Here is a 17,064-nt window from a genome sequence, read left to right on the forward strand (position 1 = left end):
GTGTCCAGGGGCGGGGATGGGGCAGGGCGGTGGGCGGGGCCGGGCAGGTGGGCAGGGATGCGGCAAGCAGGTGGGCGGGGCCTGGGCTGGTGTGCGGGCCCGGGGGTTGTGGGGGGTTGCGGAGGCCGGGCAGGTGGGCGGGGATGAGGCAGGCAGGTGGGTGGGGCCGGATCTGTCCAGGGGCGGGGATGGGGCAGGACGGTGGGCGGGGCCGGAGGGGTTTGCCTACGGGCCTTCCGGGAGGAGGGGCTGGGAAGAGTGGGCGGAGGCGTGGGTGAGCCTTTCCTGGAGGTGAGCGCCGGGCCGCGGACGAGGACCCTGGGCAGGGGACGGGGCGGGGACCGGGCTGCTGGCGGGCTCGGGCGTCACCCCTACCTGGGGGCGTCCCGGGCCGCTTCGGGCTGTCCTCCCCGGACCCGCGGTGGCCGGCGGGCGGCCCACCGCGAAGCCCCGGCTCTGACGAGGTCCCTTGCACCCCACCTTTGGAAAGCTGTCAGACTTTGTCACTTTTGCTTTCGTCCCCACCCCCCAGGGGGCAGGTGGCTTCACTGTCTTGGAAAAGGGAGACAGCCACGGCCGCGGGGCCGTGGAAATCTCAGAACGCTGCCCAGCTGCCAGACCACAGGCCTGAGCCCCGCCCACCCACAGCACCGGGAAAACAGCCTCCACGGTCAATATATATTTTTTTAAAGATTTTATTTATTTATTTGAGAGAGAGAGAGAATGAGAGAGAGCACATGAGACGGGGGAGGGTCAGAGGGAGAAGAAGACTCCCTGACTAGCAGGGAGCCCGATGCGGGACTCGATCCAGGGACTCGATCCAGGCACTCCAGGATCATGACCTGAGCCGAAGGCAGTCGCTTAACCAACTGAGCCACCCAGGTGCCCTCTCCACGGTCAATATTGTTGGCCTTTACGTAATAAACAATCTGCCGATGAAGACAGGGGAAACCACGGCTGGAATGACATCCTCCCAGGCCTGAGGTGGGTTCGGTTGATTTTCTTAGGGGGAGGGGTGCGTTGTCCCAGGAAGCCTACCCGCAGAGACCATGTTGGGTGGGAATCGGTGACAGGAGCTTTCTCCTCCCTGTGGGTTAGCTATGAAGTCACTTAGTGTTTGAACACTCCTGTCCTTCATAGTGACCCACAAACAAGCAGCTTAATTAACCTGAGCATCCTTAGGTAGTGTCGCTATCAATATGATGCCCTGTTCTGACGTCAGGTACATCTGGGATGCCATCCTCTTGCTCAGTGACTGGAAGAGAGCCCTGGGGACGCTGATGCTGGGGGTGGCCGGCCTGGGGAGCGTGGCTGAATCACTTTTCCCTGCGTTTACTCACCCTGGGTGAGCGTTGAGAAATCTGTCCAGAACCCCTGGATCCCTGACTTGCTTCACCCTTGTTCTCGTGGGTAGAAGACAGTGGCCAGCAACTTCCCGGTATGCCGGGCACAGCCAGTTGCAGGGGACATGGTGGGGCAGGGCCCTGGTAGAAGGTCTGTGGTGCTAGACACTAATCCCTTAATTGTGGGATTGCGGGCAGGTTCCGTGGGGTTCCAGAGGAAGGGCCCAGGCCAAAACTAATTACTAAGCTTCACTGTAAAAATTGTAAATATCACCTCAGCCTCTGTGGCACTCCCAGCCTAAGTGCTGTCACGTGATCATCCTGAGCATGTCAGCTCTAAGCAGAGCAGGGAGTGCTTAGATTCCATTGTCTGAATACAAAGCTGACCCTGCCAGGTTTTTTGGTTTTGTTTTCTTGGAAGAAAGACTTCTCAGGAAGTTGTGTCCAGCATCACAGAGCCTTCTTTGTTGGTTTGAGAGCACTGGGAAGTTCAGCTTTGCTGAGTGTTGAAAGCAGAATAGGCCTGCTTGTTTGTTTCTGCACGCTCACAGACTCAGCAGAAAGTCCTGCGATGTGCAGTTCCTGGGTCCGGATGTGTGTGACTGAGTCCACCCCACCCAGAATGAAGCCCAGCCTCTGGGCAGCCAGCCCAGGGCGGATTCCACCCTCTGGACCTCCCTTGGTCCGGGATGCTGGGCACAGTGCAGGAGGACGTGCTTCCAGCAGGAACGTATTCGCCAGCCCCCCTGCCCCAGCTCCCAGTACCTGCAGAGCCACCAGTGAAATCTTCCGTCCTCTGTACCTGGCAGGGGAGACGCAGGACCCCTCCTCCTGGCCTGACTCCCTCCTCACCCTCCCTTCTCAAGTGTTGTGTAATCTCTCCTCACATTTCCATTCACTGTCGGTTTTCCTTCCCTTTGCCTCCCCCACAATTGCCTCAGTTTACATCACAATCCCGATGATTTTTGCAGCTCTGTGAGCGCAGACTGTTAATATTTCAGGGGATGCAGGGTGGGGCTTCCCAGCTTTCTGCTCTGGTTGCCGCCCTTGCTGCTTCCCCCGGCCCCCCGTCCTGGCAATTTGCTTGGCCATCAGCCTGCGGGCTTCAGCTGAGTTGCATTCAGGGAGGCTGTCAGAGCCTCTCATGAATTTTCTGCAGACAGGTAGAGATATTCAGCTCCTTGGTGAGTTCTCGAGGAGTTGAAAGGTGTCGTGCCTTCAGTTATTGTTCTTTAATAATCACCCAAATGGAATTACTTTCTTCAATCAGATGTTTTAAGACTGTGCTAAGGAATGTATAATGAACAGACCCAAGAGAAGCCATTCTGTTGGGTTTTCAACATACTGTTTTCAGAATAGTAGCGCCTCTGGATGCCGCAGTGGTTTGGGGGGACCACCACCTGAAGATATTAAACGCAGTCAGGCGAGATTTTACATAATTTCCCATGAGTGCAGAAAAGGGAAGCATCAGATCGCCCCGGCATAGGGAGAAACTCCGTTTCCTCCGCAGTGTTCCCCTTCAGTGGTTCCTAACGGGAGTGCGTTTCCCGCGAGGTGCACTTGGATAAATGATGTCTGTGTACTTAAGCAAGAAATATTAGCAGGTTACGCGTGTGTCAGTAACCGGTTTCTCTGGGTCGGGCACTGGAGTGTCCCTGGGGAAGTAGAAACTGTTTCTGTGGCTAGTGTAGAGATGATCGCACTGGTGCTCAGAGAGGCTAGGCACTTGCTCGAGGTCACACATCCATTAAACTGGGAGCCAGGACTTGAATCCAGCTGCAAACTTAGTCCTCATTCTGATTCCCCCGCCCATTAAAACAGATGCAGGGCTCCGAGCGCGCGTGGGCGGGGGGGATAATCCCTTCTGAGCCCCGTGCGCTCGGGAAGAAGACGACCCGGTCCTGGGCAAGCCCCGCTGCCGGTGCGCCCCCGTTCCCCATGCGCCCGCGGATTCCGCCCTCTGCCGCCCCCTGCCCGTCGGCTGGGGGAGTGCCCCGTGCACCTCTGTCCGAGGTGCAGGTAAACCCGCGTGGCCTGTCCAGCCCCCTCCTCAGAGGGTTCAACTGATTTCCGTTAGCAACCATCTGATGCTACACCCTCCAGGGCTGAGAAGAGTTGGGGTGAATGTAGTAACGTGGCCCCTTCTCAGAAGTGATCGGGCAGCATCTGGTCAGCAGTGAGCAGTGACCGAGGACAGGTCACTATTCTTGCCACTCAGGCTGTGGTCGGTGAACCCTCCGGGTCAGGATCACCGGGAGGCTTGCTCCGGAGGCAGAGTCTCAGCTCCCAGCCCAGCCTGCTGGCGAAATCTGCTTTTCAGCAACATTTCCCAGTGATTCCTGTGCAGAGCGCCCTCTCTGTTACCTGTTACACCTGTTTCCGGGTGTATTCCATCTGGGGTTTTTTGGAAGATCAGAATGAGGACTAAGTTTGTAGCTGGACATAAGCCCTAGCCCCCAGTTTAATGGACATGTGACCTCTAGCAAGCACCTAGCCTCTCTGAGCACCAGTGTGATTACCTCTGCAGCGATGCAAAGTGCCAGACAGTTCTCCAACTGGCAAGACCCCTCGTCCTCCATCTGCACCCTCAGGATTTCCTAGTCAGTGTCCCCTCAGTCAGCCCTAATTTACCTAGCCGGACTGCTTAGAAACGTCACACTCTGATGGCGACCTTAGCCATCTGCCCAGAAACCTGCAAGTCCTGTGCTCACTGTGGGGCAGTGAGCGTTGTCCACAACCCATGCTTGGTTGAGCCTCAGTCGCCAAATGCCCACTGTGAGGTTGTGGAAGGGACTTTCAGGTCCCACGGAGACCCTTCCTCAGCACCACAGTGATTTGGTAAAGAATGCATTTGATTGTGAAAGGGTAGAGTTTCCCTCTTGGAGTCACGGGGAGGCGAGTTGCCCTCCTGACTGGCTCCGACGCATACCTTCTGAACCAGGGGCTGAGCCTGAGATTTCCAAGAACGCTTTAGCTCTGAGGTTCCATGTGCCTTGACTCACAAAATGGTTTTGGTCTTTTCCAATTAAAATTCTGCTCCGTAAGAGACACACCTATAGTTTCAAAATCTTCTACAAGGACAATTGCGGCATGGCATAGGAAAACAGGTGCATGGGGGCACCTGGGTGGCTCAGTTGGTTAAGCATCCAGCTCTTGGTTTCCGCTCAGGTCATGATCTCGGGGTTGTGAGATTGAGCCCCATGTCAGACTCTGCACTCATCAGGGAGTCTACTCAGGATTCTCTCTCTCCCTCTCCCTCTGCCCCTCCTCACTGCTCATGCTCTCTGTCTCTCTAAATAAATAAATAAATAAATAAAATCTTCAAAAAAGAAAAGAAAAACACGTGCTTAACGTTTTCTGTTTCTCCCTTTTAATTAGCTTTTCTCCTTCAGGAAAACCAAAGCCCTTTCTCCTGATTCACCAAATTAACACTGACCACCCGCGTCACTGATGAAGTTCCTATGGTCTCGGGAACAGAGTTGTAGAACAGTTGGGGGACCTGGGCCCCTAGAATGGGGAGGATGTGTCAGGAGCTCCCTGTGTTAGGCCTGGGAGGTGAGTACTCCTAATGAAAATAAATCTTCAGAGTATTAGTGGGGAATATTACTGGGGTGTTTAAGCCATGCTACTTCAGGGATATGGCATGAATAAAAACCAGGCCCCTGCCCTCAAGAATTGTGCAGCTTCTGAGCAGAGCTGTGCTCTCTGGCTCCCTTGGGTAGCTGGGTGAGGGGTGTGTGTATCAGTGGGGGACCAGCGGGGAAGTCCCTGGGTTGCCCGGGCAAGGGGGCGGCACGGCTGTGACCGGAAGGGAGGGGAGTCGATGCTGGTGGTGTCCTGGGGTGAACCTCACAGGATTGGCCACCAGCTGCACCGAGGTCACACCGGAAGCTTCTCCCAGTTTGACCTCGCCTACCTCGCTAGGTTTGAAGACTATGTACGCTGAAAACAGAAATACTCGACACAGGGTTGAGCCAGTTCGAAGGGCTCAGAATTTGGAGGGAGCGCCACCGATGCCCAGAAGGATATTTCCAGCTGCGTCCAGACAAGCAAAAAGAAGAAGGGACAGGCTCACTCTCAGACGCTGGTGGTATAATGCTTACAGGTAAGTGTTCCCTGCCAGGAGGGATGTGCCCGTGTGCCCGGGACCCAGCTCCTGCCCATACCAGGCCCTTCAGGGACTCAGAGAATGCAGACCAGCCCCCAGCACTCTGGGGACCACAGAGCAGGAGAGACGGCCCAGAGGCACGACGTGGCAAATTCACTCAGGGGACACCTGCCCACGTGGTATGTCCTGGCTGCTGGTGGCATGGCAGAGAACCAAAGAGATAACACCTGTCCTCGGGAGCGGAATTCTGATTTACAGAAAGGTGGCTTTTAGAAGGACGTGGCTCTCAAGACAGCGTGGCCTCCCTGGTGCCCCCTGGCAGGCCTGTGTCCGTGGGATGCCCTGTTCTGCTCATAAACACATGTGTCCTTTGACTCCACCCAGTGTCCTGGCCTCAAGCCTTCGCGCAAGGCAGACCCAGCCCTCCACACCTGCCTTCGGATTCAGTTCGGAATTTTCATTGCCACATGAACTCTGGAGAAACTCTCCCAGTCCCCATTTGTAAATGAAGTCAGTGTTTTTCTCAGCGAGTCCTCCGCAGCTGCCCACAGTGGGCCACCCCCACCAGGGAACCACCCAGCTCAGACTCAGGTGCCGCCCGGGGCCCAGGACCAGTATTGTCTGTGAAGGATCGAGGGGCCCCCCGGCCGGGCTAAGTATAGAGATGCGCCCAGAGCTCACCCAAGCTTAGGCCAGCCAGTCTGCAGTCCTGGCCGTTAGCTCAAGAAAGGCACCTGCTCCGCTAACAGCTGGGATCAAAGCTAAGTGAATTCGACTCAGACGGGAGAGTGGCTGACCCTTTTCCCTCTGGTCTCGTTATCATAATTAACAGCGCTTGGCAGGAGGGGGAGTCACGCTGCCTGTGCCGCTCCCGCCGCCCTCAGAGCCCAGACACCAGCTGGCTCACACACGTGGAATCACACCGCCTTTGGCCTCTGGGACTGGCTTATGTCACTGGGCACGATGTCCTCGAGGTTCGCTAGTCACACCAGCCATTGGAGTCTCCTCCGTGCGAAGGCTGACTCGTACATTGTGTGTGCGACGCCGTTTGTCAACCTACTTGCGTGTCGGTGGACGCTGGCTTGCTTCCTTCGGTGGTCGTGCACATGATGCTCTTTCTGCATTCTGTCCCCTTGGGCACGGACCCACAGTGGGATGGTGTCCCGAGGCGGGCGAGTCGGCATGGCAGCTGTGAGGCTGGCATGTCCGGCATTCTGTGCTTGCAATCGCCTGGAGCAATTTAGCCACTCGCGATGCCCCGCTGTCCCCAGACCCACTAAACCATCTCTCCAAGGGGACCCAGGTCCCTGTACTGTTTTCATGTCCGTGGCGATTCCGAAGGACGGCCGAGTTCAAGAACCATTCGTCTACACCAGGGAGTCTCCGGTTTGCGTGTGCAGAAAGTTCACACACTTGTTGAGAGTCCAGAGGCCCGTTGTAAGGCCGTGTCCTGTCCCTGGTCTGTGGGAGGCCTGGACTTCCTTGCTCCCAGGCCCCCCGGCGACTGACCTGCAGCCCCGGTGAGACCTTCTCTGCTCGTCTGTCCTTCATCAAAGCATGAGTGCGCCAGGGCTGGGGAGTGGATCCACCCAGGTCCCTGAGCCTCTGGGACCCGAGTCCACGCTGGCCCCAGCAGGTCCCAAGCCCGTCCTGCAGGCTCTCCAGGCTCTGCCAGAGGCTCTCAGACAGAACAGCAGCTCCATCCTCCAAACTGGCACCGTTAGCCTTGAACTGAAGCATAGATGCTCTAACACGTGCTTTGAGTAACATGCTTATTTAATCCACATGCTAGGAAATGTGAATTTCATGTGGGCTTGTGGGCATTTTCTTAGGTTTAAATGAAGAAAACTGGGCCCAGCTGAGCCACCTCATATGTGAATAAACACAACACACTTGAGAACCTGTCGGGGACCTCGGTTCCCCATCCACATCTGCTGTTACTGCTGTCCACCTGCTCCCAGGGATCCCTGCATCCCTCGCCTTGTGCAGCTCAGTGCAAGCCTGGGACTTGGGCTTGAGTGACCCTCAAGGTGAAAGCGGTCTCCTGCACCGTGTCTTTCATAACCATGTAACATCTATACGACTGCGCTACCTTCTCTCTATCAGGTTTTTTGGTGCCACCAGGGAAGATTCTGAGTGTTGGACACTAGCCTCCTTTCCTCAGAAGCCCCATTTTTGTCGTGTGAATTTGCGTAGCACGGGATTTGGAGGAAGGAACACGTATGTCACCTGATGCACTCACAGTTAGCAGGGTAAGCTGTTGTCCATCATCTGCTCAGTAACGATTCAGGATCGCGTGTCCACTCCCTGCACCACTAGGTGGCCGCTCTCTGCAGCAGAACTTGGGGAGACGTGAGCGCGTCCTCCGAGCCTTGCTCCACATGCATGCACCCCTCCCGCTCCCTCTGCTTCACCCCACGTGGGGGCCCTTGGTCTTCTCTCTTGGACTCCCCAAAGTCCATGCCCGCTCCCACCTGCTCCTGGTGCCGCCCACCGCCCGTGTCTCTCGTGGAGGTCTGACAGGGTCCGGAGCAACTTCACAGCCTGGTTCTCATCGTTAGATTCGACACGCCCTACAACAGGACTTGTTCATATTTACTTCAACCCACGTGGGCTTCTGGCTCCCATTCTAAGACCCTGTGCTTGGGTGGTCACGCCTCCTGTCACCTGTCCGCTCACTTGTCCTGGAACTTGACCCCCCCGAGGCCCCCTTCAGAGGTAGAAATGTAGTGTTTCACACCTTTCTATTTCATACGAAAATCGGCCTGCATTGTATCTTTGTGATACAACCAACATAAGCCCAAATAATTTTCTTTAAAATCTGGCCTTACCCACCTCACTGTACACGGGCTTGACAGTTCAGCATCTTAGAGCATGTTGTCTGGGGCTCCCGTGTATCACTCATTACTGCCACGAATTCAGGGCTGAGCCCCCTAGCCCAGGGTATGCATTTGGGGGTCAGCAAGGAGTCGTCTGTGAAAAGGCAAAAGCGAAACTAGGAAGTTCGACTGTTATTCTGAGCTGGTGTTCCTGCTTGTGTGTCTCTGCAGGGATTTTTCTGTCTGGTTATGTAAGATGAGAATTCGTTCTGATGTTCGAACAACTTGGGGCCGAGTGAGTTCTTCCTGCAAATACTGGCAGCTCAGTATCAGGATATGTTTATCTTACACTCACTTAAAATCCTCATTTGTGAAATCAAAGTTTCTATTCTGTTCTAGAACAAAGGTTGGCAAACTGTGGTATTTGGACTGCAAAGCTTGGAATGTTTACCACTGGGCCCTTTGTAGAATGTGCTGGTTGTTCCTCGTGAGTGATGGGTTGGAAGGAGCAGCCGTCGGGAGGTCCATGAACCCTGGAATCTGGGTCCTGATGCGCGTGTGCATCTTTGGAGGTCAAGGAATCAGAGCTATTGGAGTCTCTAAGTATTTAAGAACTACTGTAGAGTGTGGTCCCTGCACATTGCTTTAGGGCCCCGTTCCCACTGTGAGACAGGAAGGCGGCTGGGGAGACAGAGTGTGGTCTTCCCCAACCACACGTCTCCCACATCCTCAGTGCTCTTCCTGCCCCCTTCAGAGCACCTTTGAGAATCTGTGTGTGTCTCCAGGAAGATCTCCCTCCCGAGAACCACGCCTCCCACCACGTGGCCCAGTGCAGGCCACCAGAGCTGCCCCAGATTCTGGAACTACAGCCCGGGATGCGTGCCGGGAGTTTGGAGCCTGATGCAGGGTCGCCACGGGAACCCGTGATCTCTCGTCCCGTCTCCGTGAAGGTGCCAGGCTGCCCTTCCCAGGCTGGTTCGCTTAGGAATCGGGATGGCAGGGATGGTGTTGTCCCAGAGCCCGTGCCCTCTTGGGGGGCTGGGGCTGGCCTCTGGGGCTGCCGAGGGGCCATAATGCCACATCTGCCCGTTTCTGCTTTCTTTCTGACTAGTCTTCACTTTATCTACTGAGATCACTCTGAACTTGAATCACACTTCCTGGAACACAGGTGTGTCTTCTGTAAATACAAGGTCATTGGCTCCAAGGCCCACCTGAATCCAAAAGAAATTCACTGAGGAAGAAAGCAGCAGTTTTACTTTTGTGACTCAGTCTGATCATCTGTGCGAGGGACAACCACATGCTATGTGGGTGGAAATAGTAAGTAAGAATATCTGGCTTTAATCATCGCAGCGCCTACAGTGAACGTGGGAAGAAGGGACTAGAAGCTTTACCTCAGGACTGCAGTGCTTAGGAAAGCAGCTTTTTACCACAAATGTTTAAATGACCAGACTTTTCCATTCTGAAATGGAATCACACATCTAATCTAATCTACCCATACACACAATTTTAAAGAAATCAATGTAATGCCCTAACAGGAATATCCAAAAGAAATTAAAGGGAAAGTCATTTATGACGAATTAAATGAGCCCCACACTAGGAGGCAAAATGAGTGATTTGGACTCTCACACATATAAAGAATAAGTTCAGGGTGCCTGGGTGGCTCAGTCGTTAAGCGTCTGCCTTCGGCTCAGGTCATGATCCCAGGGTCCTGGGATCGAGTCCCGCATCGGGCTCCCTGCTCTGTGGGGAGCCTGCTTCTCCCTCTCCTACTCCCCCCGCTAAAATATTAAATAAAAAGAATAAGTTTGGATTTAAGAGACGTAGGAAAATATTTAATGGACATTTCTTAAACTTTTTAAAAACTACATTTGACATTTAGAAATGAGGGCCGAATAAACTGGCTTACACGCATGCATGCACATGCATGCACACACACATGCACACTGGCGTGGGGCACCATGAAGGGATTTTCTGAAATGGTGAATAACTCCTCGTCAAGCTCCAGACGGAGCAAGGTACGATCTTCCCTAGATTTACAAGGTGGTCATGTGCCCGGAAAACTCAGTATATAGTAAAACAGTGCAAGAAATACGTTGTTGGCCCCGAGAAGAGAGTCAGGCTCTGAGGTAGTTTTGAGCACGGTTTTAGCTTCCAGGGCCGCCTGGTGGGACATCCTCCAGCCGCGGGCGCCCAGCGAGCCTCCCCACTCCCTGGGAGGCTCCCGTCACCTCTCCACGACCAAAACACCCCCAAACCTCCCGCACGCTCACAGGATGCTCCAGCAGAGGCAGCATCCCCGTCAGGAGCCCCTGTGCTACACGGGACGTTTTGTGGATAAAATGCAGTTTCCTTCTTGCCAGAGACAGTTCCTCCAGCAGATCGAATGCCCTGACATTTCACCAGCGGGGTGACTTACTCCACCTTGTCTTTCCTTTCTGGCGGCACGCATCCTTCCCCACGCCTGCTGTGCTGATGGCGAAGGTAGCCGAGTCAGGGAGACAGACCACAGACAAGGAAACCAGAGGTCGCCCCGCCAGGGAGACAGACCACAGACAAGGAAACCAGAGGTCGCCCCGCCAGGGAGACAGACCGCAGACAAGGAAACCAGAGGTCGCCCCGCCAGGGAGACAGACCGCAGACAAGGAAACCAGAGGTCGCCCCGCCAGGGAGACAGACCGCAGACAAGGAAACCAGAGGTCGCCCCGCCAGGGAGACAGACCGCAGACAAGGAAACCAGAGGTCGCCCCGCCAGGGAGACAGACCGCAGACAAGGAAACCAGAGGTCGCCCCGCCAGGGAGACAGACCACAGACAAGGAAACCAGAGGTCGCCCCGCCAGGGAGACAGACCACAGACAAGGAAACCAGAGGTCGCCCCGCCAGGGAGACAGACCACAGACAAGGAAACCAGAGGTCGCCCTGCCAGGGAGACAGACCACAGACAAGGAAACCAGAGGTCGCACAAGGTGATGAAGGGCTTGGGAAATACGTCAGGGGACGGGGAGTTATCGCGAGGAGCGAGTGTGGGGGAAGGCTCTTGAGGAAGTGTCCACGCGAGATCCAGCCATGTGAGCAGCAAACAGGAGGCAGCATGTGCCAAGGCCCTGAGGTTGGACAGAGTTTGGGGTGGCAGACGGGAGCCCCATGTGGTGGAACTGACACCGGGCCTCTCCGTTTCCTGTTCTTCCCTCGGGTCTCTGCTCAAATAAAGTATCATCGGGGAGGGCTTTCCCGGCCACTCTACAAATAGCCTCCGGCCCCCGCCCTGGCGGTCCCAGGCTCCATGTTGCCGGTTTACGTTCCTTCTTCTGTTGGGTGTCACCCCTTCGCCGCTTGCCTGCACTAGAACATAGGCCCCCGAGGACGAGCGTGGCCTGTTTGTTCACCCCCTCCTGGGCCCCAAACAGCGCCCAGCACGTGGCGGACGTGCAGCTCACGCTTGTCCAGATGATGCTGGGGAGACAGGTGGAGCCAGACCACGGAAGTGAGAAGGAGGGGAGCCACCTGGGGAATGCAAGGAGAGACCAGAAGTGAGTGGGGCCAGGGGGGTCTCCAGGCCACGGACAGGGTGAGTGGCCCACAAGAGGTACAGGGCCTCTGCTGCTGCCACCCCTGCCTCGGCCTCGGGTGCAAATGGTGGAGAAATGAGTAGCCCTGATCAACAGTCTCGCCGAGTTCTTCCCCATGATTAGTAAATGCACGGTTCAAATGCTTGGGGTCAACTCCGGGTGCACGCCTACTTCTGATTTGCTGTAATTTGTGTGTCTCAGCCTCAGGGTTTCCATGGAAACCCCACCACAAATCAGCCCCAAGGCGGAACGAAGCCTCTGCAGAGCCGTGGGCCAGCCCCAGGGGAAGCTGTCTCCGTGGCTGCGGGTTAAGGCTCTGTGCAGACCCACACCTGCTTCCTGTTACCCCCTTCCTTCGCCCCATTCTCCATCCTCTGAGCCACGGGGTCCTTCCTTTCCTCTGGAGGTTCCACTCAGAGCAGGCTGAATGCGCCTCTGGCATGGGAGACCAGACGCCTCACCACCCAGCGCAGCGCTGGGGACACAAGCCAGACACAGGTAAGGACGCCCTGTACTGACGCCCGTTCACGCCATCACACAGGCTGTTCTAGACCCGCCATGTCCGACGCTTCATGGAGAGTGACGAAAAGGGCGAGCATTTTGTGTGATGAGATGTGCTGTGTGTGATGCGACGTGCCATGCGTGATCCCATGTGCCGTGTGATCCATGTGCTGTGTGTGATCCCATGTGTTGTGTGTAATACATGTGCCGTGTGTGATCCCATGTGCTGTGCGTGGTCCCATGTGTTGTTTGATCCCATGTGCCACGCGTGATACGATGTGCCGTGTGAGATACATGTGCTGTGTGTGATGCGACGTGCCTGTGTGATCCCATGTGCCGTGCGTGATCCATGTGCTGTGTGTGATCCCATTTGCCATGTGTGATATGACATGCCATGTGTGATCCCATGTGCCGTGTGTGTGGAGTGAGGGCAGAGGGGTAGACGGGCTTGTGCCCTGGCCAGGGCAGCTGGGGAGCAGCTGCGGAGCCGACAGCAGGTGAAGAGGGGTCCCTGGCAGGGGCAGGGGAGGGGGAACACAAATGTGTCTCTACCTGCTGTTTTCTTCAGCTTTCTCTGCAAACCTTGAATAAGTGATTGCATGAACTAATGAATGAGAAACAGACTGGTATAAAGATCAAGTACCTCTGAGGTACTTAGAACAGCGCTTACTACACAGTGTAAGTCAGAGCGAGAAGCGCTACCTACACCGACACGTCAGCCATGGCCACGGCCATGGGATCTGGCGGGGGCAGGTGCATCATGGGGGAGCCTCCGAGTCCTAGGGGCCCTGGTGCGATGCCTTGAGCTGGGACAGCTGTGTTTTCATCCTCCCTCCTTCCCCGCAGGATCATGGGAGGCCACCTGGGCTTTCTGTTTGGGGTGATGCTTGCAGCCGGCCCTGTGCTTGCAATTCCTTCCTGCGCCTCTGACCGTCAGAGGGCCTTGTATCGCTCCTGCAACCTCACCCAGGTGCCCCCGGTCCCCAGCACCACCCAGACCCTCCTGCTGAGCTTCAACTACATCTGGACTGTCACAACCACATCCTTCCCTTCCTGGAGCGGCTGCAGCTGCTGGAGCTTGGGACTCAGTTTACCCCCTTCACCATTGGCAGAGAACCTTTCAGAAACCTGCCCAACCTGAGGGTCTTGGACCTGGGCAAGAGTCAGGTAGATTTCCTGCATCCCCATGCTTTTCAGGGGCTGCCCCACCTGCTTGAACTTAGACTCTTCCACTGTGGTCTGCCTGATAATATATTAAAAGATGGTTATTTCAGAAACTTAGAGTCTTTGTCTCACCTGGACCGGTCCAAGAATCAGATTCATGGCCTTAACCTTCATCCTTCATTCTGGGAATTGAATTCCCTGAAGTCCACTGATTTTTCCCTCAACCAGATCCCCACTGTGTGTTCACATGAGCTCCAGCCGCTGCAAGGGAAACCGCTCCCCTGTTAAACCTCACTGCCAGTCATCCATACAGCAGGGTCTCCGTGGACTGGGGCGCATGCATGAACCCGCTCACAAACACGGCCCTAGAAACCCTGGACGTTTCTGACAACGGCTGGACAGTGGACGTCATGGGAGCCAGATCTCCCTGGTTCTGGCCCACCACATTATGGGGTCCGGGTTTGGCTTCCCGAACATCAGGGACCCCGACCGGGAGTGCAGCGCTGCGGCTGGATCTGTCCCATGGCTTCATCTTCTCCCTGAACTTCCGACTCTTTGAGGCCCTCAAGGACTTGAAGCTCCTGAACCTGGCCCACAACAAGATAAACAGGATTGCAAGAGAAGCATTTTATGGCCTCAACAGCCTCCAGGTTCTCAACATGTCATATAACCTCCTGGGGGAGCTTTATAATTCTGATTTTTATGGACTCCCTCAGGTAGCCTATATTGATCTTCAAAACAATCACATTGGGATCATTCAGGACCAGACCTTCAGATTCCTGAAAACATTATGTACCTTGGATCTCCGGGACAATGCTCTTAAAACAATTCCTTTTCTGCCAAGCCTAGACACTATATTCTTGGGTAGCAATAAACTGGCAGCCTTGCCGAGCATTAGACTTAAAGCCAAGTTCATCCACTTGTCAGAGAACAGGCTAGAAGATCTGGATGATCTCTATTTCCTCCTTCGCATCCCTGACCTCTACGTCCTCATTCTGAATCAAAACCGCTTTTCCTCTTGTAGCCGAGCTCATGGCCCAACAGGGAGCCTCAGCTTAGAAAAGCTTCTCCTTGGAGCAAACATGTTGCAGCTTGCCTGGGAAACCAGCTTCTGCTGGGATGTGTTCAAGGGGCTCTCGCGGCTCCAGATCCTGTATCTGAACAACTACTTGGCCTTTCTCCCGCCCGGGGCACTTCGTGACCTGACTGCGCTGAGGGGCCTCGACCTCAACTCCAACAGGCTGATTCAGGCTCTTGCTCCTGGCGATTTGCCTGCTAACCTGGAGGTGCTGGACATGTCCAGAGACCAGCTCCTGTCCCTGGACCCCAACTTGCTGGCGTCCCTCAGAGCTGTGGACATAACGCACAACAAGTTCATCTGTGAGTGTGACCTCCATCCTCTCATTACTTGGCTCAACCAGACCAAAGTCACTGTATTTGGGTCTCGTGCAGATATCTACTACACGTACCCCAACGCGCTCGCAGGGACACCTCTCTCCTCTGTTTCCATGGAGGGCTGCGATGAAGAAGAGGTCTTGAAGGCCCTAAAGTTGTCCCTTTTCGTCTTCTGCACGGTCACTCTGACTCTGTTCCTCATGACCATGCTCGTGGTCACCAAGCTCCAGGGGCTTTGTTTCATGTGTTACAGGGCTGCCCAGAGACTGCTGCCCACGGTCCATGCTGAGTGCCGCGAGTCCAACACGTACAAATACGAGGCCTACCTCTGCTTCAGCAGCAGAGACTTTGAGTGGGTGCAGAGGGCTCTGCTCAGACACCTGGATGCTCAGGTTCAACCTGTGCTTTGAAGACAGAGACTTTGTCCCAGGGTGGGAGCACATCGCCAACATCAAGGACACCGTGTGGGGCAGTAGGAAGGTGGTCTGCCTCGTGAGCAGACACTTCCTCCAAGACGGGTGGTGCCTGGAAGCCTTCATTTACGCCCAGAGCAGGTGCGTGTCTGACCTGGACAGCGCCCTCATCCTGGTGATCGTCGGGTCCCTGTCCCAGTACCAGCTGATGAAGCATCAGTGCATCAGAGGGTTCGTGTGGAAACGGCAGTACTTGAGGTGGCCCGAGGATCTCCAGGACGTTGGCTGGTTCCTTCACACACTCAGCACATTCTGAAGAAAGAGAAGGACGCCAACACAGACAGTAGCATCCAGCTGCAAACTGTGGCGACAGTCTCCTAGTCAAGGAGCATTTCCAGCTAATCCCAAGCCACAGATAACTCTTACCATTTCAGGGGCCTGTTTTGGAGAGGTTTTGTTTTTTTCCTACTAGGAAAACAACATCGCTCTTGATTCCCATAGCCACAGGATGCCTGGTCTCACTGACCCGGAAATGGAAAGGAATCCTGTTTTCTCCACTTGCACCGACCAGGCCATGCCCTTGTCGTGGGAAGGGCCTGGGAGAGGGGTCCCAGATGGCTGCGAGCCTTCCTCTGGTGCTTGCTCTCGGTTGGCAAGGGGCGCCCTCTGCTCCGCAGAACAACACTGACGAAGAAACACAGAAAAGAGGGCGTGTTTCCTGCTTCTGCCACAGGGATGGTGCCACTGCTCAGTGCCAGTCCCGCTCGGTCTGGGGGCAAGCCGTGGCCCCACAGAAGCGGGCAGGACAGTACCTGGATCTCGTTGCAGCCGTAGCACTATCCCTGTTTCTTGTTAGCTCTTCTCCTTCGCACATGGCCTGAGTTCCCCTCCATTCTCTCCCACACCCCGCTCATCAGCTGCACACAGAGAGCCTGGTTCCAGGCCTCATTCTGCTGCTCGGGGGTGGCTGTGTGACTGTGAGTACGTGACACACCCTCTCTGGGCCTGATTTCTCATCTGCGGGCCTGGTGCTCTCTACCAAGGACGTCAGGCTTCTCAGATCAGCCCTGCTGTGGCCCCGAGGGCGTGCGCACACGGAGGGGCCTTCGGGAGGCAGTGGGAACTTCTCTGAAGTTGTATTTTTTTTTTTATCTTAAATCTCTACATATTTTGCATTCTGTCTTTTTGCGTGTTTTTTAATTCAGAAATGTTTTTCTGCAAAAGTACTAAGAAAATTTAAACCAAGGAAGGTGTGCCAGAATATTGCCCATGGCTTCATGCACAGCACCTCCAAACCCAGCAGACCCAGCTCGGCTGCCACATTTGAGGGGTGCCCCTAGGCCTGGGGCCCAGCGCTCCAAAATGTCCTTCCTGTCCCTGTGCCCCTGGCCCTGACTCCTCCAGAACACACATCCCCCCACTCCACCTCTTCCTTCTGGAACGTTCTCCCAGCTCTGCACATCCATCCTTTATGTTCTTCAAAGCCCAGCCCATGCAGCCTCCTGGGAGGCCTCCAACCCAGCATCCTCTCTCCCTTTTGTGCAAATTCTCGGCACCTTACCTGTTCTTCTAAAACGCACTTATGACTTCCTGTGAGAGCCGTGAGCCTGTCTGGCCCCTCACCCCTCTGGACTATAAGCTCCGTGGGCAGACCTTTCTTCAATGTCCCACCCTCACTGGCCGTCACAGACCACATATGGTTTGGGGAAGGAATTCCTTCTCTTCGTCCTCATCCCCATCTGCCTGGTGAATTT

The 17,064-nt window shown here is 55.2% G+C and overlaps 1 protein-coding gene across 1 annotated transcript; it reads left to right on the plus strand.

Annotated features, from left to right (window-relative positions):
* The first annotated feature begins 286 nt into the window (after positions 1-286).
* TLR5 (toll like receptor 5) lies at positions 287-16,483 on the plus strand. Its single transcript, XM_064594519.1, is given in 11 exon segments — positions 287-984; positions 4,736-4,898; positions 5,268-7,703; positions 12,039-12,335; positions 13,185-13,381; positions 13,384-13,779; positions 13,782-13,916; positions 13,919-13,994; positions 13,996-15,285; positions 15,287-15,615; positions 15,618-16,483. Coding segments are annotated over 8 exon segments (2,568 nt in total). The 5' UTR covers positions 287-984; positions 4,736-4,898; positions 5,268-7,703; positions 12,039-12,264; the 3' UTR covers positions 15,692-16,483.
* Positions 16,484-17,064: the final 581 nt, after the last annotated feature.

This window comes from Mirounga angustirostris, unplaced genomic scaffold (assembly GCF_029215605.1).
Source record: "Mirounga angustirostris isolate CCGP_5_RB_7025 unplaced genomic scaffold, mMirAng1.0.hap1 SCAF_6, whole genome shotgun sequence".
In the NCBI taxonomy this organism is placed as follows: Eukaryota; Metazoa; Chordata; class Mammalia; order Carnivora; family Phocidae; genus Mirounga; species Mirounga angustirostris.